The 26745-nt window shown below is 40.1% G+C and overlaps 1 protein-coding gene across 12 annotated transcripts in view; it reads right to left on the bottom strand.

Annotated features, from left to right (window-relative positions):
* Positions 1-1385: 1385 nt before the first annotated feature.
* Positions 1386-26745, bottom strand: part of ZNF521 (zinc finger protein 521) — a 231910-nt gene continuing 206550 nt past the window's right edge. For all 12 annotated transcript variants that reach the window (XM_040061206.1, XM_040061301.2, XM_058420464.1 and 9 more), the window contains one exon: positions 1386-2211. In XM_040061206.1, the coding sequence (XP_039917140.1) occupies positions 2182-2211 (30 nt within the window). In that variant the 3' untranslated portion in view covers positions 1386-2181. The remainder of the gene's footprint in view (positions 2212-26745) is intronic.

The following is a 26745-nucleotide window of genomic DNA, read 5'->3' as shown; positions in this document are numbered from 1 at the left end:
ATTTTAGCTTTTGATTATAAGATTGCATCTTTCCTTGCTACCATCTGTCTCAACTCAGTGGCACTCTGGCATTTACAAAAACAGTAGGGTGTAATATTTCTTATATACTTGAACTCTACTACAAACATGTTATTTTCAGTCTTAACCAATATGTCACACTTTCACACATGAAGGCTGAAATGCCTTATATCCTTTAAGGTATCTGTCAAAAATAAAGAACATATCATCACATTCAATTTGGCTGAGATGAGTAATATATTAATGAGAATAAAAACGGGAACAGTTTCTGACTTATAAGCAGAACTGGCATTTTACAAGCCTTATGTATTCATGCCTGCATTTATCCTTTTGTCAGCACAAATGAGATATTCATACAAAACCTGGGAATTTCTTTCTCGTATTTAGCAAAATCTGCACAATATTTTCAAAGCTGGAGTTTTAAATATGACACATTTTTTCTTGTAATATCTGGTATCCACACACTTTCTGACTTCTTTTCTCTCTGTCCTCCATCTGTAAGGAGTCAAATTGCTCCATTCAGCAAACTGGAAATCACACTTTATATCTACCCTGACAGCACTAGGTGAGCAGTTCTAGACATTTGGACTTGTTGTGACGTGTGGATGTTTAAAAGCATTATTTCAGTAACACTGGTTTTCATGGGGTAAAACTAGAATTCCAGCAACAGGATAAGATTCTAGAATAGCTGGAGAATGTTTTTTCAGTCCTGTTTTGTAGATGAGCTGGAGTAGCAGGGCACAGTGGTAGACAAGAATAGTTTTTATCTCCCCTTTTCTTCTCACTGAAACTGCAGGCAGTTAGGAGCCAATTCAGACCCGAGCAGAGCTGTGAGGTGTTGTGAGAGCTCCCCCTGGCCCGTGGTGCCAGTGGGCATCACCCCACAGTGTGCACCATCTCCAGTTCTGCTACTCATGCCAGAGCAGGGGGTGAGGGGTGTCAGCTCAACAGCCAGCCAGAGCTGTGATGACTCCCTCTTGTCAGTACCAGACCCAGCTCACCCAGTGATATTTCATTTAAATTTACCGATAATTATACATGCAAGATCCATGGTGACTCCTCTGGCAACCAACGTGTCAAGTGTGTAAGTATGAAATTGCTGAGACAGACAAACAGAAAAAAAAATAAACCCAGAAAACAGTGAATATCCCCCTCAAGAACATATTGCTTTGCAGTGGACCAGCAGATTTGTTTCTACTATTATATTTATTTCAATACCTACCTTTGAGAAAAGCAACCTATTCCTACAGAGCAATGTACAGATCCTGATACAATGGGATTCCAGATTTTGGTGGTTCTTTAGGTAATATAGCAGCAGTAATAATAATGCTACTTTCTGAGGAAAAAGACAAGACACAAAGCACACATAATGGTAAACTGAATTTATTTCCTTTTGGAAAACAATTCCAGTAATCTCCAGGTTCAGACCGCAGAGTAAACATTAATAACAGTAACATACAGGTTAGTTCAACTGATTCAAGAATTTGGCCGTGTGAAATCATTAAGGAAAGTCTTGAACACTCAAAGCTTCAAATGGTATCCAGGAAAAAAATTCTTTGACAAACTACATAACAACTATTGCATATATGGTAATGCTATCTGTCATATCGCAAGGCTTACAAATATATATACGGGCCTTATTCAACTGTGGGTTCCTGCTCTGTGAGAAAGTCTCTTCATATTTTTTGCAAGAATCTTCAGGAATAAAAAATAGTCTTAGATTCATCCGTTTGTATACCAAAAGAGAGATTTCTAGACTGAAGTTTAAACGAAAGGGAGGCCAAACAGAGCTGCAATGGAACATAGCTATTACCTTTTCCCTCCTCCTTGAAAAGGACATTTTTTCTTAAGCTATTTTTTTCCCCTCACACAGTATTATTATTATTTGTATCTTTCCTGAATAGGGCCCAAGTCCACTTGTCTTTATAAGACCATTTTAGTATCAGACAACATAATACATGTGCAACACTTTATATACAGGAAGTCTATCCGGTGCTCAAAAGTTCAAACACATGAACATCCAACAGTTTCGATAATACAAGTTTTATGGTACAATACAATGATTCTGAATAATATACATTAACAATGAAAGTTTCGTGCAAAGAGTAAAATATGTTCCCTTTTTGTGCCACAAAGAATTCTCTGGAAGAGACGGGCCTTGCACTAACTGCTGTGCTGGGTCATCGTATGATTCTGCAACAAAAACAAAAGAAACAACTTAGTCACAGGACAGGCATTTCTGTGTGAAAGAAGGATGCAAAAACAATTTTCCCAATATATTTTGTAAAATGATGGGCTAGATAAAAGAGAATTCTTGACCCTTCCTTGCTTAAACTAGCCAGAAAAAGCATCATTATGGAAGAGAGGAGTTCTCCCCAGCTGTTTCACACCAGTATCCTTTACATGTGCCACAAGAAGGGCAACACAGTCTCTACAGGTAGAGTGTGGGCTGACATGCCCCAGTGAAACTGCAGACCAGGTCAGTGAGCCTGGTGTCTGTTTACACATGGCTCATGGTTCATGCATTGCAAAAATGAGAAGTGATTTGCCATAAAAGTCTTATGCTAACTGGCCTGTGCTTCCTAGACTGTGGCACTGCTTTAAATGCACTCCTGCGGTAAAACCTATTTCCCCCACATGTCATGGCACAGTATAGTCTGGTAAGAGCCACTCTGCTAGAGAGCTCAGAGATTGATGAGAAAACAGGAGGGGCTGGCACAGCCTGCCCTTCAGTCACCAAAATCCACAGGTATTTTTCCTCAGGTGAATGCAGTGCCTTAAGTGTAGTAACTCAGCATGGACTTTGGAGCCTTAAATTCTCCTTTCCTGTTCAAGTAATCACCAAATCAAGCAGTAAACACCAGTTTCACCCTCTTTCCTCCTCACCCCTCAAACCAAGTTGACCACTTTCAGAAAAATGCAATTGTGCTGCCTGTACTGGCTGAGAGCCTTCACAAACATCGACCTAAGAGCAAGGGACCAATCCAATACATCTTAAATTTTCTACGATGCACACTGGATCCACAGATAACTAGAAAATGTCTGTGAATGCTACTTCTCAGACAACAGGGCAGCCACTGATTAGTGATGAATTTTCCCCTTAGTAATTGGGGCCAGACTTGGGCCAGTGACCCAGAGGGCAGGGGTGTTACATCCCATGATTTGCTCCCAGCACATCCAGACCCTTCGCTCCACTTTATTAAGTTAATCTGTCTTTAAATCTCTTTGGACTAACGCACTCTAGGATGAGCCTGTTCCCACAAGACAGTCATCATTTACAAGAAAGTGCACATCTACTGAACCATACCCTCCAGAGCCACCCATGAAAGGGCACGTGAAAACAGCCTCAGTGAAATGAATGTGAAATACAGCGTGACTGCAGACCAGCCTAAAAATCCTCTCTCCCATCCTCCTTCACTCTCCCTAAACTGTGCACGCACACAAATAATAGTTCATGGGACATTTGGCAAGGAAAGGATCTTACAGTAAGACTGAGGAATTTTTAATGTAGTGCCATTCTCAAGATTAAAGGAAAATGACCCAGTGACACTCAAGGATGCAATTTCCAGATGTGAATACAAAATGATTTAATGTTGATGGCAGGAATTCCAGACTGTCCAAAGCCAAAGAGTGTTAAAAAATACTCTCCACCACTTGATTTCATCTAGTTCCTCATCCTTCCCATAAAATCATTTCAAAATGCTGTAAAGCACTAACAATAGATGCAGCCAAAAATGTTGTCTGGTCACAGGTAATGGGCTCTGATGGTTAAAGCACAAAAGCAAGGAAATTAAGAGTTAAGCCTGACATTCAGTCCTTTTGTCATCCTGTTCTGTCCATTTATTGCAGCACTTACAGCATAACACTACAGGCTTATTGGAGACCCTGCAGTACCTAGAAACAACAGGAGAAGTTAAATATGGGGTGGCAGCCTGAATTCTGATTTTCTTCTCTGCCTCTGAGCAGGTGAAGTAATATACCAATTGGTACATTGCAGACAGAAATTTGTGGGGGTCTTTTGTTTCTAGTCTACTGAGAGTAAGCACGTCAGTCATGGGCATTTTTTATTTCTTTTCACTAAGTGAAAAATGCATAATCAGTATGAAGCTGGGTGAACAGTTGCATATGAAGCAGTCAAAAGGTGTTTTAGAATTGCAGCCGTAACTCTGCAGCAGCAATGACATTTTTGATTAAAAAATAAAAATGCCCAAATATGAAGGAGACAAAATAAAACACAGCATAAGGATTGACTTGCCCCAGCTCTCAGTGTCCCTGACTCCTGTGCCCTGGCGCAAAATGAGATTCTCTGGAGATAATGAAGAAATAATAGAAAAAAAACCCCAAACAAGCATTGCAGAGAAGAATGAGACAGGGCAGGATAGGAACATGAGGAAATGCTTTGAACAGTTTAGGTCTTAAAAAGGCAACAATATGTGTTGTAAACAGCCAAAACAAAGCACAGTTTCCAAAGTAATTAAGGCTCCCCAAACGTGAGAGACTAGGGAGAAATACCTATTTGGCTAAGTTGCAAAAAAATACAAAGTGGAAACACTTCAGGAACATAACATTGACAAGACAAGCAAGCGAAGGATGGGAGAGGAGAGATAAGGAGGAAAATTCTGTAATCCCACAGAGAGCCATATTCCACTCTACCAAAAGCCATCTATTGGAGACCCCATGTCTAAGTGACTGAAAATTGCAAACATTAATCCCAGTTATGAACTGTTGTTGTTTTTATGAGGGGTGTTGTGTTTAAAAATTTAGGGCAAAAATTCTCCTCTATTATCCACACAGCAGATCTCGACTCTGATGGTCTCTTGGCCTGGTGTGCAGCGAGCTGCCGCCTTCCTGGCAGTGGGAGACCGGGCAGGCGGGGAAAGCAGAATTTGGAGCTCCCGCCGACAGGAACTCGGCAGGGCCATGGGAGAGCAGAACACTGTGCTTGAGATCCCTTGCGTGGCTTGGAGAGCTTGCTGCCCTTCACTAAAGACACACTAGACAAGCCTAAAGCATGCCTCCTCCAGAAATTTCAACTAGTTTGCCTGAGTTGGGAGCAATTAGTACCTCCACTCGCCAAAGACAAGTCATTTATTGAAGTACGGGAGGCATCATATGCTCCCCTTCTTTGCCTCCCCCAAATCTGATTGTGCATAAGCACATCTGTTTAATTATGTGGTAGTCTCCCTACAAAGCAAAAATGTCAATTTCCTGCTTAGCCGTGGAAAGGGGAAAATATTTTTTCTCAAAATAATCTTTCCTGGACTTCAGCAACAGCTGTGTTCCAATTTCCAAGAGCTGGAATCTCATGAGGAGACACTAGTTTGCAAATACAAATTCAAGTTTTGCATGCACAAAATGGAGGAACAGGGAAGCAGGAGGGGTGTGTGTATCACTGCATTTGTTATCATGTAGACACAAACCAGGAAAACACCTACATCCCCAATTTCTATGTCTCAGTGTTATCTGGAAAGCAGGTAAATTACTTGGGAAAACCTGAAATCAGTATATTTCACAAGCAAAAGAACTCTCTAAGTGCATTTGCCCTATTCCTAGAAATAATTATTTTTGATATCTGAATCCAGAATCCCAACTGTTATGTGACCTACTATAAAATTACATGCCACCACTTTTCTGGATGAAAATGCTTTGAGATATCCCTGTTGTTAGTGTTAAGGACTTAAAAACATGCAAGGAATTTCAGGATAATACTGTGTGGAAGAATCTTCTTGGCAAACAAATACAAAAAGGTTTCTTCACAGAAAGGCTAGAGACAAAAGAGATAATAATACTTGTTGTTTGGTGCATGCCTCTGTGTTTCAGAGGGAACATGAGAAGAAATAGCTAGCAAAAAGTTCCTGCCCATAGCATCAAAATTAACAAAGAAAAAAATACCCACAGATAGCCACCGACTCAGTAGCCCATTAGAATCCTTAATGTGAACTGCGGTTGCATTCAATTTAAATGGGACTTCTGTGTTTTATGAGTATGAGATGAAACGAGACACGGCTGTACCTGACAAACAGTGCAAAGAGGGTACACATGAAGTAGTATAAAGATGAAATGTAGGTGCATTATTTCCACAGATGGTAACAGTGCCACAGCAGCATGTTATTTTTTCCTTAGTTCAAGAACACAAACATGAGTAATCAATCATCACTGATTAAGTAATTATAGTGCCCCTACATGTTATCACTTATCTGGAATCCTTTATCTGTGTACATTACAGACCATCTTGTATTTTTTTGCATTCAAAATAATAAAAATGCACCCCACTGCACTGCAATCCAGCTCCAGGTTGTAAAACAGAACTCTACATTACTATCAACCTTTAAGCACTACAATTTACTTTTTTTTTTTAACAAAAGCAATTGGTTTCCAACAGGCTGGATAATAAGTCTTTTGACCTGCATTCTTCTTTGACCCATTAAGGTCACCCCTGTGCTCGGGCATATAGCTGACTTAGGAAATGCCTGCAAGTCCTGCATTTCATCTCCTGCCCACTCAAAATAAAGCTTTCTTTAAATGTGTCTGTACGGGTCCCTGAAGACCAGGGAGGCATCCCTGTAGTGGGCAATGGAGGGACAGAAGCTTCTGCCTTTATTAATGAATGCAGACCATTATGAGTCTGGCTGGCTCCTGCACTGTTCCCAGAAGCATATACTGTACGTGACTTAAAATGCTAGAATATTGACACAAAGCGAGCTGGGCACCCCTAAGGAAAATTACTCCTTGGATATAATGTAGGCTCGTAACAGCTATTAGAGTACAAAATAAAACCCTCCGGGATCAAACTGACATATACCGCATTCTACCTACTCCTCAAACATTAGAAGAATTTCTTTGTGAAGGCATTCTCAAGGACAGCATTAAACTGACTTTTGTAGCAATCTGCAACAGCTTTTTGGCTTACAGCTTTTAGTACTAAATCTCTAGTTTGAATCGATATAAGTACTATATCTACCACATTAATCAATACATTTGGTTCAATACGCGTTCTATTAAATTATACTTTCTAATCAAGATTTTCTGCTTCTCTTCCCTTCTTTTTTATTCCAACTTCTTATCCTGTACTACACTTCTCAAACTGTCTGCAGCTAAGAAGAGGATGTTGGATTTTCCAGAGCCAAAGGGGAAGAAAGAAAGGCTCGTGGAAAGGCAAGCCTAGCAAAACCCAGCGCAGGATCACCACAGTTTCCAGAACTTTGGTCCAATGCTTTACTACTTATTCTTGTTGTCATGACCTCTCATGCAGAAAGCTCTGTATCGTACACTGTTGGAATATTATACCATGTGGAAAGGTGAGGGAGGAGGGAAGAGGAGTATTAAGTGGAAACACGAAAACCAAATAAATGAGACTAATTCAGACTAAACTATAAAAAAGGTACCAGAAAAGGTTATTTTTCACATTGTTTCTTCAGATTTGGGCTGCTTCAAGACTGCAGCACTGTTTCCTGTCAAGACCCCATTATATTGCTGAAGGATTCTTTCCTGGTAAACTGTAATATGATTATACTCAAGGATTGAATCGATGAGTTACTTAGATTTGTACGATACTAAGATTAAATACAAACTATAAATTAAGATGTAAAAACATATTATTTAGTCCAGGTCTTTGGGGATATGTGAAACACTGGGATAGAAGTTATCTCCAGCAATCTGAGCGACCTACACACTTAGGCTAAATTACTTTCCCACACCTGTGTTAGATTTGGTGGAATGTAGCTATTCTTCATAAGAAGAGAATATGAAATACAATGTCAAAATGATAAACATGAGTATTGCAGGCATGCAATGTATTTGCCACCATCTTACAGATCACAACCACTGCACTCGTGCCTTGCTTACAGTTTCTCTTTTCCTGGCTCCATATAATCACTGTGAACCTGCAGAAAAACTGTTGCATTTTCTTTTGACATTTAACATTATCTCACTCAGCTCACAATAGTGTCTTATAATACTTTCTAGATGACACGATGTCACCATTAAACAAAAAGGTGAAATAGCATAATAAAAGAGATGAACAAGAATTCATAGAATTTAAAGACAGAAAAGACCCATTAGGGCGATTTCTCCACCCATCTTGCCAGTGCTGGATTATTGCCTATAGTGTAATTTCAAGTGTTTTGCCCAGTCCAATTTTAATTAGAGCTTCCAATGCTCCTCCTGGGAGACTATTTCACAGCTTCACAGACCTCAGGGTTAGTATTTTTTTCCTGATGTTCATCCCAGGAGAGGACGAGGCTCAGCCAACCCCAAATCAGACATGAAACCAAATCTGCATAGTTAGGAGCTGGTTTCAGTAGAATATCTGGGCCATTTCAAAGCATCTAAAACCACTAAACTTACTTTCAATGCCCCAACACATTATGGCACTGGCTCCACTGCTGCTGCAAGCAATTAAGAATATCCAGTTATGTGGGTTTCTAAGGCTCAGTTGCTGTATTGGTAAAATATAGTATAGGTGGAATTTGCATTTCTGTACTAAGTGTAATGACTTCTACAGTGCACTCCACCAAATGAATTAATTGAAGGTCAGGGAAATATCCAGGTTTATTTTACGATTCTATAATCCTTAATTGTACTGACAGCATTTATGGACATTCAGATTTGTAAACATTTCTGTCTTTTTCACATATGTGAAATAAAAAAAGAGCAACTTCAATTGAAACTGATTAACAAATGAGTGATTATTTACCCCCCTCAGACCCCACTCTTCCTTTCATAAAACACTAACTGCAAGAAATTAACTTGAATTACTGTATCTGAAATGTCAGAACTAACAAATATTTCTGATGTGTTTCACCCCACAAATTGCAATACTTCTAACATGAATATACATTTATATTTCAGTGGTCACACTTATGCTGACTGAATGAGAGAGTTAGAAAAGAGATGATGTTTAATAGTTTTCATAGGTGAAAAGTAAGAGGCTGAATGGAGACTTTGGGGTTCTGGAGAGAACAAAAAAATTTCAGACAAGGTGTCCCTGCCACCAGCATCTCTACTACCATAGTGCAGCTGGCAGAGTGAGAGGAGAAGCAATGAATTTATAAACACACAAATGTAGGCATGGAGTTTCATCCAGGCCAAGTTTGGTCACCAGCACGGACCTAACAAAGTACAGTCCCCGAAACTTCAGATTCTCAAGGAAATTGATCTGAACTAAACCAGAGCTGTTTCCACAACAAGAAAGGGGCCAAATCCCATGAGAATCTGTGTTCCCATAAATACCATTTATGTGTGGTGAGTTGATGTTTACCAGCCTTTGAGAATCAGATCTGTTCTCAGACATGTTTGCCAATTAAGTGGTCATCTTAGGACATGACTGACCACTGTTGACAATGATAATTTAGGAAAGTCTACACTGAATTGCAGTCATTCATATAAATTAATTCACCTAAGCTATGTGATTTGATATTATGTTAATGTTTCTGAAATAGCATGACTGCTAATTAGATTTTATTCTTTATCATATTTATGTAAAACTCTCAGTGTTCTGGTTTTTCCACTCGGCATTTCCAGCTGGGCCAGAGAAAACTACCAGTAAAAAAATCTCAGATAGAAGAGCATGTTCTCAGGGATGCAAACTGAAAATTCAAACCAAACCCAAACCAAAACAAAACCCCTGATACCTATTTTTCTTCAGAGACTTCCAGTAAGTCACTAGTAAAATGTCAATGATTCCTTTTGGATTCATTACTATATGCGAGTACATATATCACAGATTTGTTGTACGGAAAAGAATGACATATATTCCTGAGTACAGCAAATAAGGCTTTCATCATCATCACTAGAAGAGAACAGACAAAAACACCGATGCCTGTTCACCATCCTTTGCATCTTCCTCATTATAAGCGTTGGCAGGGGGCTCCCAGCTAGGCCTCTGACATAAATCAGAGCATCTCGAGGGCTGTTTTAACCTATGGCGCCAGGCAATCACCTCCCATGAGCCTGCCTCACCCTGTCTGCTGTTCACCGAAATGCAGTGAAACTTCCAACAATGTCTTCCATTTCAGGCGAGGTGTGCCTGGCTGCACGGGAAAGCTGTGTGCATTACCCCATAAAAGAGAAAGTGATGGGGACACAGGGCAATGGCCAGGGCATGTTCACAACAGTTCTTCAAAACTGGGAAACCTCTCTGCTCTTTTATATGGCAAAGGGGCTGAACTGATAATGAGGATCCAGGTCTAAGTCTTGTCCATAGAAAAACAAGGCCTTTGTGATACTGCAAATGTTTGAAATTAATACACAAGCATTCTTCCCCAATAAGAAAATTATTCATAAAAGCTTGAACAAAAAAGGCAGAAGGAGGCACTTCTGAGAAATGTATCAAAAGTCTTATTACTTTAGAATATGGTTATGGTTACCCTGGTATAAATTAAGAAAAGCTCCACTGAAATCAAGGGAGTTTCAAGACAGGAACAAGCAAAAATAGAGCCAGGCCTTTAGGGTTTAAAACAAAGTGAATATTGCTTGTATACTGATCAATTCTTTCACACCCTCTGCAGAGGCCACAGCCAGAAGTCTCTTCACCCTCTCAGACACAGCAAGCAGAACCCAAAGTTGAACAAATACAGATTTATCTGCAGCTATTGTACAACAGAGTAACAGGGGACAACAAGCCTTGATAGGCAATACTGCCTTAATAAGATATTCAGGGATTAAGTCAGTGTTTTACAAGACGTGTTCATGGGCTAGCTGTAGCTCAGCCTTATTTTTTTTTTTTTTTCTTTGTTATGTTTAATTTATCGTGCTGGTGCTTTCTAAAGTACAATATCTGTAAACAAGTTTAAGTTTGACCGACCTCCCGTTTTACATCCACAGGCAGCATTTCTACTTTGTGCTCTGATTTCATATACCTTAAAGACAAATAAATCTGTGGGGGAGAGAGACGTAACAAACCTAAACAACAAAAACAAACCCCTTTGTCTGACAATATGTGATCATCTTATGTGAATACAAATTTGCCTAGCTGTGAGTGAGGAACTGGCTCCTGGAACTGGAGCTATGCTATGCACAGATTCCTTTATAGGTCAAACCCAATTAAACAAACTACTACTAAATATTTAACAGCTCAGTGCAGTAATTAGTGAAAAATAATGGAAGCTTAAACTGATAATTGCACAGAAATGTCCTGTTGGAAACATTTCATGTTCCCTACTCCTCCTATTTCTCTCATACTCAATGAATCCTGATCCTTTTCAAGGATTAAACCGACAAATGAACCTGGATTTTACGCATATCTATTTGGTCTGCAATGAAGTTTTCTATGACTTGCGGAAAGGAATCTTCCAAGGGGAATTCTTCTCAAATTTCCATTTGGGTTCTCTGCTTTCAAGCAGAGTAATTGCTAAAACATGAATTGATTTCAAATCTTCAACCAACCTGCAGGTCCAGAATTCAAGCTCCAGTCCATAGGATTCAAAAGGTCACCCAATTAAAATGGGGAAGCACACAGAGCCGTGATTTAAATGCAAAGGGCAACCTTTAAAACAATGATACTTTCCAGTTTTCCACAGGTGCATGTACAAGAATCTCTTTGAACAAAATTACAAGTGAAATTGCAAGTTTCTTGATACAGCCTGAAAGAAAAGTGCTGTAACTTGTCTGCACTCCTATTATACAGACAGACACATCCCACACTTGTATCGATCTCCAAGTTCACCTCCCAACCTTCCTGACATAACACTGGGTATTGTGCTTACCAGGTGACATGAGGACAGCCTGGAATCTGGATTCTCTACACATTGCCAGCTGGTGAGTGGGGCCTTGTACAACAGCACCTGGCACACTGGAGGTTGTGGATCAGCCCAAGATTAACTCACAGTGGCTAACAACATTTTCACTCTGGTGAAAACAAACCCTGAACAAACCCAGTTTTAAAATCAGCAAACTTTCCTTCACATGTGGAAATCGTATTTAGAAGTTATCCATCCAGCAAGTACACATACACACAACCAGTTAAGGTAATGCAGAAGTGGATGGGAGCACATGCTGGATCCTGAAATCAGGAATGAAAATGGAAATTTGTCTCATTGTCCATGGCATGTCAATTTTAGACTGTGTAGGATAGAAAAAGAAAAGCTATGGTGCTTTGCTGGCTCTCCTCCTCTTCTAAAAGCTTCAAACCCTGTTGCACATTGGTGCATCTTTTTCCTTCAAGATAGTTTGCAGGGAAAGCCAGATTGAGCAGATTTGATGGTAACAGCCAAGGATTTCTGAGCTGATAAGCAGAGGCCCCCATGGATTTAGAGCTCTGACTTCCTTCACAACTGGTTATTGTGCCAGCCCGTCTTGGACATCTTACAGTCCTTATTCCTACAGCTCTTCAAACAAGGAATAGTGGGAACTGGGACAGTGCTCATGTGGCAGGCTTGATGTGTGTGTGAATTAATCTACTGCTTGAAGCAACTAAGGACAATTCTTATCCCTTCATAGATGGTGATTAGTTAGACAGTTAAGAACCCTATGTCGAAATGTTTTGTTCTTGGAGGAACCTCATCTGAGTTTCCCCCTTTTAAGTCCAAGAAACTCCATGTTTTAAAGGTGACTTTTAGAGAGACCAGAATGCTATTTTGTTCTTTATAACAAAGTCGTTCTCTAAATTTTGTGAGGACACACACTGTAAATAAATAAATCTGGAGCGTTTACTAACATGTGGTACCAGGACGAGAAAATTTCATGTTTGTCATTGTGGTTGTTGGTTGTAAAATGCAGTTTGGATTCACTATTGTCTTCTGTTTTCTGGTTTGGTTTTTTTCAATTGCACTTGTGTAAAAGAAGTGTGAAATGTGACCGCAGCTAAATGAGAGGAATTTTACTCTCACTTTCTCCTGTTTACAGAACCTTAAAAAATGGGGAAGGCAGTGAAGTCCAATTCCTACAATTTCATACTCCTTCCCCAAACAAGAAGTACCACACAAAGAAGCATCCTTTTATGCCTTTTTCCTTCCTCCCTGTGAAAGATGACGTATCCTCCTACCAAATGTCATTCTCTGAGGTTGGTCATTCTGTTTCTTGTCAGACAGCTGGCCAGTGACAGGTTGCAAGTCAGATGTGTCATTAGGTCCTGCCTTGACCCTATACTGGCAGTTGAAGAAATGCCCCCACCCCTCACCTTTGGCTTTGGCTTGTGATGCCGGGTACTCCTGTCTCCTTGGCTGTCTCTGCTAGGGGATCCAGCCTCCTGCAGCTGTTGCTTTCACCCCTTGTTGCCCATTAGGACTGTTTTTAGTGTGCCAATCTTCAGACTGAATGAAAAGAATCACATTTATGAGGAAAATAACTGGAGACAACACTCATTTGCTGTCTACATTTAGTGCCAAGGTATCTGAAACAGAGAACTTTAATTCCTTTACAAAAAGATGTGCTGTAGCTATGGTGAGGCTAATATATAACCCTCACGGTCTTATGTAATTTGCTACTTCAAGTTTATTTTAATTCATCAGAATAAAATACACCTAATAAAAATAACCCTTTAAAGTAAAGTGTTAGTTCGAACCCAGGAAAAAAAAAAAAATCAAAATCTTTGCAATTGGAGGGCAATTCATCATACCACAGTGCACACTTATATAAATTCAAAAGTTAGCTATAAACAAGTACCCACAGCAATACTGCCATGCATAAAGGGGCAGGCAACCGGAGGCCTGCTTTCTAATAAGCCCTCAAAGGAACCTGCCACACAGAAGTGGCACTTATCCTAATTTAAAGCTCTCACCATTACTTTACCATGGCAAAATTTATAAACTAATAACTTTAGTAAACAGACTGGCATTCCAAACAAAAACCCGCACAGCAGTTCAGGGCCACAGAGAAAACAGCTTTCTTAGAAAGGTACTGCCTTCAACAGTGAGATAAAACATTTGTTTGTGGGCTTCTCTTACAGTCCCTGATGTTCAGTAACAGTTCTGCACCATTTCATTACATCTGTACTGTCACTTCACTGTGGTCTGTAGTCTATTGTCCCCACAAATCTTTTTAGCCTCCTAAGGCATATTGCACACCTGTATATTTGTGTTGTAGTCAGCTCAAACAAAGGAATTCTTCTGGATTTGAAAGAGTCTGGGTCTGTGACCTCCCTTAAAGTGTGATTAAACAGTCAGGGCAATTTGCCTTCAAATTGTCAGTTTAAAAACATATTTAGTATTTGCAATTAAAGCTCACATTCTTTCTCATATCTATTGGTTTTGATTGTCAGTAACTCTTAAAAATGTCAAAAAATTATACTGTCCTTCACTTATATGCATGAAGAAAAAAGGAAATCAGAAAGCAATAACAGGGACTAAGCAGGAAATTACAGAAATTTCTGTAATACATGCAAAGTGGATAATTTTTTTTGTTATATCTCAAAACCACATCTCTTTGTATGAAGTTCCTTTTCAAATCAAGTGATACTAAAGTAAAACAACTGCAGGCAAAATTTCTAAGACACGACACTGTTTGTATAAGAATGCTCATCACTTCAGGCTGACCTGTCAAAGTATCTTGGGAAACATGGTAAAAAGACAAATCTGCAAGTTCGTATGAAACTCTGAATGATAAGAACTATGTGTTGCTCACAAACCATGGAATGCTGTGCCGTGTTAGCTGAGCTGCACTGGTGCCTACAGCAGATGTCCACCCCTTCCTACTGTTTCTAAGCACATCTGCTCAGGCTGTGCTCCTAAGAGCATTGAAGGGAAGCTAGCATTAAGAAGCTTTTACAGAAGAAAACAAAGAAATAAAAAGTTTGTGTTTAGGTGAGTGATGTGGAATTGAAAGATCAGAATTTAGTACTATACACAGACACCTGCTGTCAGCAATAGAGCTATGTCATAAAATTGATGTGGGTGAAGTTAGCAAGATGACATTTTTGGACCTTGATAGGCAATTTCTGTCACCTGCATTTTCAGGAGATTCTCAGCAATTTGCAGAATCCACCCCTGCATCAAACCCAGTTCCTTGGGGGACCCAGTATTGTCTCAAGAAGCCTCTTTTTAGACATTAAGAATTAAGATTTTGGCCACAAGGCTTGTTTTTCCAGAAACGAATGCATTGTCAAGACAATCTACAAACTCACCAGAAAGTAATTTCTAAGGGTTTTTGAAATACCTCTTTTCTCAGATATATTTCCCTATTAATTTCTGCACAAGTGTCCGACATCTGCAGAGACTTACAATTCTCTGCTAAGTTTTCAGATTAATTCCTACATGTTCACTGTATATTATTGTAAATCCATGTGGCCTAAACATTTAAATCGTGGGCTACCACAGTTCTCTGCATGTTAAAGCATTCCTAACACTGCCCAAGCATATACCAGCTCATAATAGCCCCATGGGATTGTTATACCAATTAAAAATCCCTGGAATTCATTGGAGTCTGAGACATGCCTGTGAGGACCAAAAGGGAGTGATACAGAACCAGCTTGCAAAATAAACAGGATTTGCTGCGTACTGAGGGAATCCTTGGCTGTCTGACTAAGGTACCTTTTATACTGGCAGGGGATGCAAATTGGAGCCTGAGGATCTGCACTTTCATTTTCAAAGCTCTTTGCAAACATCAACCACTTCACCTTCACACCATTGCTTCAAGGGAAGTAAATATGTACAGTTCCAGCATCTTCTGTTTTCTGGAGGTGCAAAGAAGCACAGGGCATTTTTACAGTCTCTGTTCAGGCATAAAAGGGAGCTTTTGACAACCTCTTCCTTCGTGGGCAAATGAGTTTCTCAAGGCCATGGAGGGAACTGGTGGCAGAACAGGGTTTTCTGGAGAGATACTGCTATCCAGCCTGGTACTGAGTCCACCCTCCCTAACCTGCCTAACACACTGAAGCAACTTGCAGAATTCTAGCCATACATTTTTCATTGTAGAGGACAGATTACTGTGTGTGACCCTCCATAATCTCTCCTGTAAGCGGAATTCTACATGCTTCCGAGGGACCTCCCCTTTTGCTTTACCCCTGCAAATGATGGTAAGGTTAGAGATAAGTTGTTTTCTCAAGGCTGAGATTAAAAATGGCTCTGTGTTTTGCTAAACATTCCTCTGAAGCATAGGCAGCGTGTGTGCGTGTGCATGTGTGTGTGTATGTGTGAGTGTGTGTGAGTGTGTGTGAGTGTGTCTGAAAAGGACCCCAATGAAAGGCAGGAATGAGAGATGCTAAACAATGCTGTGCAAAGTTGCAGACTGTTCGGCTACAGGCCAGAAAATGAATCCAATTTTTCATTCTGTCATTATAAATATTTCAGTGCAAATGGTACTGATTTTCTGCAACTGTGGTTAAGCAAAGGGCCTCCGAGTGAATATTTAAGGGGAAAAAAAAAAAGAGAAGAAGAAAAAGAGGGAAGGGAAAAAAAGAAAAATAAGAGGGAGGGGGAAAATTAAGGTTAGCAACCAATTAATTTCAAACTTTCAGTGTAAAAGATTCTGGGAAAAATTCTACAGTGATGCAGCGTGTGACTCGAAGGAGGGAGAAAAACATTTACTCTGCTCTTCTTCTGACAGTTTCTCATAAAATATCTGCAGTCCATCTATCTTTTAGTACTCCAGGCTCCTCTGGAGAGCAGAAAATAGTAGTTTAAAGCTCACTTCAGTGCCAGTCTGCGGGAGATTGCTTTCCACAGGACCCCTGCTGATGGAGGCCTAGGGGAAGAGGCCCAGGAGTTATTCAATCAGTCCAAGGCTCTGGGGCGGCCAGGGCTCCTTTGAGGGCTGATTATAAAGCTGCCCTCCTGTTGCCTGCCTCTGAACAGAACGAAATGAGCAGCCTCTTGCTGAGCAGATTCTGCAAGAAGGAATTTCACCTGTCATGGAGTTTGTCAGAATTTCAAGATTTATCTTGGTGCAAAATTAATAAAGTACCAACTAGGATTTCAGCCTGACTACTCAGCTGTGTCATCTCAAAGTGATCTTTCACCTAAGAAAACCTGGACACAGAGCTACTGAAGTCATTCTTGCCCTACTTTTGCTCAGGAGCTTTGGTGGATGCTACAACTGAATAATAAAATGATTAGAGGTGGATTTCCTGACAATTACACCCAACGTCAAGTGCTGGGTGGGTGCTACCGTCCTAGTGCGTGACCTTCCACCTTGCTTCTGTGGTTACTAAATCTCCCTGGAATAAGCTAGAAATCTGAAATAGAAAAATATCATTTCTGCAGTTTATAACCTAGCAGGTCCCTTATGGCAGCACATCTGTTAAGTTCATACTCTGGTATTCCAAGTCTGGATTTGATTTATAAGTTTTAAAGGAATACAAACAACAGACTACATGAGATTACATCCAGTGAAACACTGCAAATTAATATCGCTGTGACAGTCAAGTACATGGTCTTTTAACCATATTCTGAGTTTAATGTTGTGGTAAAGTGCTAGGCTGATAAAGCATCATCTAAATCTCTGTGAGCTGAGTGCAATTCTTTCGAAGCTAGACAGTCTCACCAGTCTTCTGACAGTGCCTTACAGCAATAATAATAAAAATAATAAAAAATCTTCATGCACTACCTGTTTAGTTAAGACTGAACTAGCTTATAGCACTTGGTCACATGAATTTCAAGTCTCCGGTAGCAAAGAAGCAACTTTCAGCTTACAAGAGAGCTTTTCAGCTAAAAGAGTAGATCAACTTGGAGAAAAAATTCAGCTGATGGGTAAATAAATATTATTCAATTTACAATGCCATTGGTTCAGATCTTGACATGGAGAGACAGAGATGCACTACACCATGAAGCCGTAAAATATGCCTAGATTGGGAAGAAAGATGCATTTGCCATCAATAGCTCTTACCCTGAGCTGTGACAATTTCTCTGTACTGTTCAAAGCTGTTTGCTGTTTGAAGCAACAAATCTACCTTTCCGTCTATTTCCTCCCCAGAATTTTCTAACAAGAGCTTAAAACAGATGGTAACATATCCTTTACCTGCCTCCTCACCCTTAAACGACAATTCAGCATTAATACACCTCATAAAGCCACCTTTGCCAGGCACTAGTAGTGTGACAGTTTTAACACCAAGAGATCTCACAGTAAAGGGAGAGAGAGAAAGCAGGCAAGCGAAAGCACAGATGGTGGGAGGGGACACAGGGTGCTCTCAGCAGGTTACAGTAGAGATGCATTAACTCCACAGAGGGATAAGGGCTTCCCACCAGTACAGTCATGAATTATAACTGAGCATGGGAGTGAGTTCTTAGTGCCTGTCTCACAGCAAATATACTGCTCCATTTTCCTGCGCAATCACCTTTCACCTTTACAAATGCAAAGCCAAGCAAAATGCACCAGTAAAATTTAACAATATCACAGGTTCTTTATCTTACACAGCACACGTCCACACACAGGAAGTATGGGGGGAGGCAGAGTATTCACTGACACAGCGTATCCCCGAGCAAACTTACACACCCATGGTCCGTGACTGTGCCTAGCGATTCTCCTGCAAAATGAGACTATAACAACACAGAAAAACAACTAAAGCTGCACGTAGAAATGTGTGTAACTCAGCAGTATTTGTTCATGAGAACTGAATCATCTCTTTCTCTCTTCCTTTGTTAACAGGGTGGAGGACACTCAACTTCAGCTTTGAACAGAAAGGAAGCTCAGCTTAAAAAAAAAAAAATCACAAAAGCCTACAAAATTCCACTCTTTCCCCATCCAAAATGTTTATGCCTTGGTTTAATCAAAGCATGGTGAAATTGACTCCAATAACAGGTAGAAATGCTCAATGTAAAAGCTGTTCCTTCTGGCTGGGGGACATACGCAGTTTTTGCAACATATACTTCTAGTTGTGTAGCCACTCTGTGCCAGTCTCCATAGCCCAACGATGCTCTTACCCTGACCCAGCCAAAAAAAAAAAAAAAAAAAAAAAAGAAATAAAAAAAAAGAGCACTACTTTTGAGCCAAGTTTGCTGTTTACTGGAGTGTCTCTTTATGAATCACTGACCACACCTTGTTTTCCCAAACTATCTGCACCTCCTCCCTAGGGGAATTCATCCCCTCCCAACTTTCCTCCTACTCAGTGGACCTATCAATGGAGAAAACTTGTCCTTTTTGGCAGCTGAAAATTTGACCAGTTTTAAAGGACTCATTTACCATGCCTTTCACTTTCGTTTAAATCCTCAGTGTTTCTGTTCTAAGTGACACCACGGCAAGCATTGCTTTTAAGCAGTATTCGTCTTTCTTACCACATCTCAGCCTTTTACAGACACTGCTCTCTCTCTAACAATGGAACCTTACTCCTTTATAGCTTGAGGGCAGAGACTCTCACTAGCTATAGACTTGCTGCAAATATCACAATAAAGGATACAAATGTGAATTTCTTGTAAAATACGGGTTGGCTCTGGAGGTACCTTGCTTTAGAAAACTCTGTCAAGAGCAAACAATATATCTTTCTCCAAAATGCACAGCAGCCACACAGTTGAAAGTGCTTTTCCAAGTGATCTAACATGTCAATGGAATCAGGATGCTTGTGAATTTTACACTTTTCTCCGCTTTAGGTCTCTGATCAATATTTTAGCTTCTTTCACACTTAATATACTCAATGCTGGTTTGGCAGCATGTCTTGCGGAACTTAAAAAAAAAAAATCTCTGAAGCTTGAGGAGGTATTCTGCAGTGGAAGAAGGTAGGGTTTGAACTAGGGATCTTAAGAGGCAGCAGTTTTGCTCTACCAAATCCCTGTACCTATGCTTTGGAACACCGAAAACATGAAGGAGTGAGGATGCTGGGAGCAACAACCTTGTGCCAGTGCTGTAGATGGAAGTGGGGGCAGACCTCGAGCTGCAAACTTCCAGTGATAACCGTGTGCCACCACTCGTTGGGAAATGACAGGACCAGTGGAGAGTGGAGCCAGGAATAAGGAGCTTATTCATGGAGATGGAGTGAGGGGAGCCAGCAGCGGGGTAGGGGGAAGGGAAATCAGATTTGCAGAACTGGCCATGAAGCTCCTCAATACACCATAGCTGGATGCTTCATAAAGTCACACTGATGGCAGTCCCGGAGATGGCCATCTGTTGTCAGCTCTGGGCCAGATGAAAGATAATATAATGGCAGCTACTGGTAGCTAACAGCAGGGCAGTTGTAGGAAGGAATGTGTCCTAGAATGAAGAAGTGATGCTTCCTGTTTAGCACAAAAAATCAGTCATCGATATCAACTACATTAGCAAGAAATTAATGGATGGACGATTAAGAGAACTGAACTGATCTACCAGGGAAATTATTCATATGCAAACAGAGTGCTTATTTCTTCTGCTTACTCCAGGTGTATGTGCCAACTGATCAGACTAATGGCAAGGTGTAGGCTGAAACATTCAGGGCACAGATGATAAAACCTCATTTTCTGCAAAGGGCAGAATTCCGTTTCTAATGATTATCTGTGGGTCAGGGAATACATTTACCGCTTTCCCTGCCCTCAGTCTGTGATAGCACTCTGATGTTTGCTGAGGTTTCTATAAGGACTGAGGGTAGAAATCAGCCTTCATGTAACAACTGAATTTCCCCCTGTTATTACCATGATTTATTTTTACATTATTAGCCTTATCATTATTACCAGCATCACTCAGAAGAAAAAATGTTTGCCTTCCCAAGCACTATTATTTCTACCTTCTTTCTTTCTTTGTCCCATAATCTCCTTTCTGCTTCTCTTGTACTCCTCTGCTTTTTGTTCCCTTCTTCTTCTGCCTTTCTGTGCCTTTTTCTTTCTGCAGCAACTTTTGATTTACTTCTTTAGGCTGAAATCTCGCACACCTCACTGTTCTATTTGCTAAAAAACCTCAGAAATTATGTTTTTAATGTTGACATGTAACATCACTGATATGTTTCAGAGACGGTTGCTGCTTTCAGGCTGAAAACCATGAATTTAATATAACATTTTTGCATGTCATAAGGATTACAAAGTGTACTGCATTACCTGATTCTGTAGTATTTATTTAATATAGACCATATGAGTCAATTTGGAGAAGAGATGCATGGGTTATTTTTTTAATAGTTACTTATATTATACAAAAAGGATCCTGCCATACAAGTGTATAGACCGGAAGAAATAGGCAAAATCGGGACACATATTCAAGCACACATGCTTTTGGGTATGATTCTATCCTCTACAAAGAGAAGGAATATAAATTTTTGCTTATTTTTAATAGTACTTCATGAGTGCCACTCAGGACAATATACTTACTTTTAATTTCTTGACTATTTTATTGTTCCTTAAGTCTGAATTTCTTTTCAAGATTAAAATGTGTATTTAAATGTAATATCCATCACTTAAGTGCTGTCTTTGCCAATTAATTCTGTATTTTCATCAATAATATTACTCAAGCATCTGAAAAAACAAACTCATAATTTTTATTCAATTGCTCCAGAAATTTAAGGAATGTTCTCACAGGGAATGTATAAGGGATGTTGTGAACACATTTTTTCCTGCTTATTTACAGGAAAAAGTGTAGAAAATTTCACAGTATGGCATGTAGAGTTACTCATATATGAAGTATGTGACAAATGAGACACATTAATATATGACAAATAAGACACATTAAATACTAAGCTCATCTTTGACAAGCACTGTTTAGTGAAATCAAAATGATCCCTGAAAAATTCTGGCACTTTGGGCTTGGTGGGCTTTGCAATGTGCTATAAATATTCATGAACTAATGAAGTACCCACAGAGAGTGTTTACATTTGAATAGGCCAATCAAAGGCGGGTGAAATCACAAGCCCCAAACCTGGAAATTTCTTATTTAGAAAAGAATTACCGCATGAAAACCTAATGTGGCCGTAACACCCCTCAGTCCCCAGGAGGGAAAGGGCACTGGAAGGGAATTCAAAGAATTTCTTTTTGTATTTAAACTTTGTTTGACATTGAAGCAAAAGACTTGCAGGGGAAACACTTAGAAGGTGTGTCCTTAAAGAGCTAATGCATGAGTGTCTCCGCTGTGCTTCTCTTGATTGCTTTTTTGAGAAAACTTGCAAAGAAAATAATTCTGCCTTCTAGGGGGAAAAAGTCTCAAATCTCAGGAACACAAGTCTGAATTTTTTAAATCTTGAAAGACATGGAAAGATACTCAATGCACATACTGGTGCACACTATCTATCTGTAACAGAATGCACAGTAAGGGTTCAGGAATAAAAGCAAACTTCCAACGCATGCAGCTCAGTCTAGTCCCCTAAAACACAAACATTAATCACAATCCTCGTATCTCTGGAACACATATTATTATCATCATCCTCACTCATAAGACGGAGAGTGTGCTTGGCTATGTGGAACAAGTTAGTACCTGACCTTACAAATGAATTCAGCTCTTCTAACTCCTAGGCATTTGCTCTGAGAAAAGCAACCTGACTGCCTGCTAAGGACTAAGGCCAACATTAACTAATGTGATGCCTGTATTTACTCATCAAAAGTGTTTTGTTGAAACTTTAAATGAGGCTATGGCTGCTCAGCACCTATGCTTTTATCAGGGTTCCTAACTTCAGGCATTTTTTACCTGATTTCCTGATGTACTCAGCACCAACATCTTGCCCTGGTCTTATCTGCAGCTGGAGGTGCTCAGCACCCTCTCAGAAATAGGCCACTGAGTTTGAAAATGCTGGCCTAAAGCTTTGACTGTTAATTGGATTCCAGGTAGGCTTCTTTTAAGAAGAGCTGACAAAGTTATTCCCTGCTGGCTTCTGGCCTTTGGGGCCTAGAAAGCCAGCATCTATGTTCCACTCCTCACCCTAAGAGTTTGGGGACCTAGAAATGCCAAAACTAATCTCCAATTTCACTTAAAAAATGTTTTGAGGCCTTTTCTTTGTGAAGAAAACATCCTGCAGGTTTGAAAGTTTTGTGTCTGTTTTTGTGTAAAGAGCATAAATTATTCACAGTCTCCCCTGCTGTTGGGACCTACATGGTACACGAGCTCAACTACTGTGGGGGCCTTGGCAAAACAATCCTAGATGGAGGTGGCTGTGCCACTCACTGCTGCTATGGCTGGTGCTATTCCTACACCAACCTCTTTCCCAGCTGGCCCCAGAAGGCCTCTGCCACAAGGAGACAACCCCAGCCCAGGTTAATTAGCAGTTTTCTCTAGCTGACCCCCAAATGAGAGAACATAGTGTTTGAATCCCAGCTCTGCCACTGTCTCCACTAAAGGTCTCAGTCAAGCCTTTAGTTCTTGAAATAGCCTAGAGCTTGCTTAGTTCTGCTCTGGCTCAGGTCAAGGGTATTTTAAAGACTGCTTTAAAATGTTGAGTTTTTGGGAGCATTTTTCAATGCTGAGATCTTTAGAAAGTTTAACCCTTAAAGAAGTGAGGAAGAAACTACAAGACTGGTTTCAACAGTGGAACTAGAACAAGAAAATGGTAAAACTGGAAACCCAGAGAAGGACTCACATTAAGCTACATAAAACTTCCACAGACCCTTCTATACTGCCTCTGTCCTGCTTTGTTTCAGCAGCTTGTACTGGGAGCTAAGAATGTTCTGCTGTTTGAAGCAACATGAATAACATCTGCTATGAGTGCTTCATTCTTTCTTTCATCCTTTCCCTGGGGAAGGAGCTGTGTATTTTGTTTTGGTAGAGCTGTGTTGTTGTGGGTTGGGATTTTGGGGAAGGTTTAGAAATCTACATACAGGTATACATTTGTATGAGGGAAGGAAGCCTTTGGCACATTTAGGTGCATCCTGCTCTTAAAAGCATAAGTTGAGGACATCTGTCATAATACTTAACTGCTGTGGAAGTTTGTTCCATGGTCTCACAAGCCAGTCTGTGAGGGAGTTCTAGCTCCTGAGCAAAAATCTTCAGCTCTTTGATAGAAACACTCAAAAGCAGAACTTTGTCAACTACCACATTGCTTCCAAATGGGAAGAACGCAGGTCTTCTCTGAGATATGCTTGACCCAGTCCACCAAGAAAGTTAAGGGCTGAGTCTTAGAATGCGACTGGACAAACATATAGGGAGGCAGTATAGAAAGCAAGAGAGCTGACTGAATATGCTCCTGGTCTGCTTTGCTACTGAGAGCCAGTGCTGCAGCTCTCTGTATTAGCTGGAACGTCCTACAGGCTGATGGCTTCATGCCCAGGTATTCTGTGCTGATGGAGTCCAGATGGGAAGCAGCAAGGGCGTGAATCACTGAGGCCAGGTCCCTCTTGAACAGGATGAGAAGCAACTGCTGATCCAATTATTTCTTGCCCTAGTTTTCATGTTTCTAAAGTGGGGACACTTAACTACCCCAGGGGCAACTAATTATTGGTCACAAGAAGTTAAGGAAATGTCCTAATTCACCAAAAAGAGATACCATTTTTGTATTGGGCAAAAGGGTCCTGAGATCATGTAATCTTGGCTAGCATCATATTGGAAACTAACAATCATCACTGATAAAACACTGAAAAAAATGTCCAGTTATTCATCAGTTCTATGGATATCAGTACCTCTCTGACCCAGCAACACCTGTGTAAAACTAAAGTGAATTTATTCATTCACTCTGGGTAACACTCCACAAGGGTAACTCATTCCTCCCCGCAAACACTACAATATGTTGTGTCCCTGGAAGTGTTCAAGGCCAGGTTGGAAGGGGCTTTGAGCAACCTGGTCTCGTGAAAGCTGTCCCTGCCTATGGCAGGGGGTTGGAACCAGATGATCTTTAATGTCCCTTCCAACCCAAATCATTCTGATTCTGTGGAATTAATACTAGCACTGGAAATAGGAAAGAAATGGTTACTCCTCATCAGAAACAAGAGAAGCACAAACATCAGAGCAAACATCTAAGCCAATGTCCAATAAGACTAAGGCAAAAAGGAGCGGGCACTGGAAACAGCGTGTGGGCAGGAAAGAAAAGTCTTAATAGGTACAAATTCCTTTATCATAATTTAATGAAAATTCAATAATAAACTAGTAATAAGTTTCTTTACTTTCTTATCAATTAAAAATTCAGTATTATGGATAATGGACGGAGAACACTATTTTAGTTATATCTACCCCCCTACAGAAAACTGAATGGTCCAGGTGTTCAGTTAAAAGGTTTTCATCTCTTGGGGGAAAACTAGGCACCCTATAAATGCATCTACCCTTCAGTTTCCTTATCTGATAGTTGGAGATTACATTAGCCTATTTCAGAAAAGCCCTTATTGTCTTAGGTATGTCTTATTAAAAGCTTTCTATTCTAAAGGATAAACATTTTTAGGGACACTTTTTCAACTCCATTTCAGAAGTATAAATACACAATATATCCTTTTAAGCATGTAAGTACAAAAAATCACAACTTGGAACACTCTTAAAGCTTAAACTTCTAACTGTTACAGAAGGTTTCCATTTCCTTCCTCCATATGCAGGTAGTATCTAAAGAAGTTTAAAGCTGGTTCTGTAGCTATTGAGAACAAATATGTTTAAAGGCAGTGTACAGAGCACAAAGGAAGTGTCAAAAGGATCTTAAAACAAAGAGCAAATTCCTGTAAAATTTCATTATTTCAACTTGAAGGTTGAGCAATACATTGAAGGTTTGATTTTCAGGACTGGTCATTTGTTCTCTGTTCTCACCAGAATGTGGTCCTTCTGGGATTGTGTTGCATTCCTCGCATCTGGAGTGAAATAATGGAAACTTCTAAAGTGAGTCCCACTTGATTTTTGCATTGAGAAGGTGAGATAAACATAGTATGAGCAGATTCTTATGTTCCTATAGGTTACTCTTTCTGAACAGGAGTCAGGAAATGCTAAATGAAGAATCAAACTGGTCCAAACACCAAATTAAGCACCATTATAACATATATATTTTCTGTATGCTTGAATTTGTTCCCTTAAATTACCAGCTGTACTGTACATGTGGATAGGACTTCTATGCTATTGCACTCTGCCCTGCTCTACTTTGTTAATGTTTCCACCCTGCCTTCCCTACAGCCATGGAGTGCTGACCCTGCCTTCTAATCTGACATGATCAGCATGTTCTGTGCATGGGAGAAGCACGTTAGATGCACATTTTATTTGAAAAGTAAAGAACTGCTCTTGATAGAATAAACATATGCCTATGCTGCAAACCCCAACAGAAACCATGGCAATGTGAGCACATAGAAAAGCATAACCTGGAGGATAGTTGCCGAAGATTTCACTGCTTTAGGTAGTAGATAGCCTGAACAAAGCAATGCCTCCTAGAATATGTTTTAAATGAGAATGGGCTGGAGATCCATGTATTTTCAGCAAAAGCAGATCCCAAAGCTCAGCACCTACTGCTCTGCCTGAGTGCTTTGCTGCCCTTTCACCAGCCTGTGTAGGAAACTGGAGGTAAGAGCAGAAAGACAGTGATCCCAACAAATAAATGCAAATGGCATGATGACACTGCATTTTTTTAAACATAATGCATTCTCCACAGAGGTAGGGCTATCCAAGTTAATTAATAATAAACATAATGAATTAAGTATATAAATAAATCAATATCTCTTCCTTTTTTCAAGTGTAGATCAACCAGAGGAAGGTTGTCACTAAGGATGTGGAGATGGGGTCAAGTAACAGCCTTCTGCAGCATGGAACTACCAACACCCTGTCATCTAGCCCATGCAGAGCAGAGTTTCTCTCTGTAGCAACACCCTTTTGTGCCCTTCACTAGAAAAGCAGGTACTTCAGTCATGTTGAAGTTTCAATGAATGAGGCTTAGCTGGAAAGAGCAAAATCTTTTCCTTAGTCTTGGGCAGGAATAAATTTTGAGTGGTAAAACGTGGTTTATTTGTTACAACAAAAAAATGAAGGCAGCTATTTGGGAACCCAGGTATTGTGAAATGAAAGTGTATTTTAAGTGGGATGGACTTGTTA

This window comes from Hirundo rustica, chromosome 1 (genome assembly GCF_015227805.2).
Source record: "Hirundo rustica isolate bHirRus1 chromosome 1, bHirRus1.pri.v3, whole genome shotgun sequence".
NCBI classification, from domain to species: Eukaryota; Metazoa; Chordata; class Aves; order Passeriformes; family Hirundinidae; genus Hirundo; species Hirundo rustica.
This window is presented reverse-complemented; position numbering and strand designations above follow the sequence as displayed.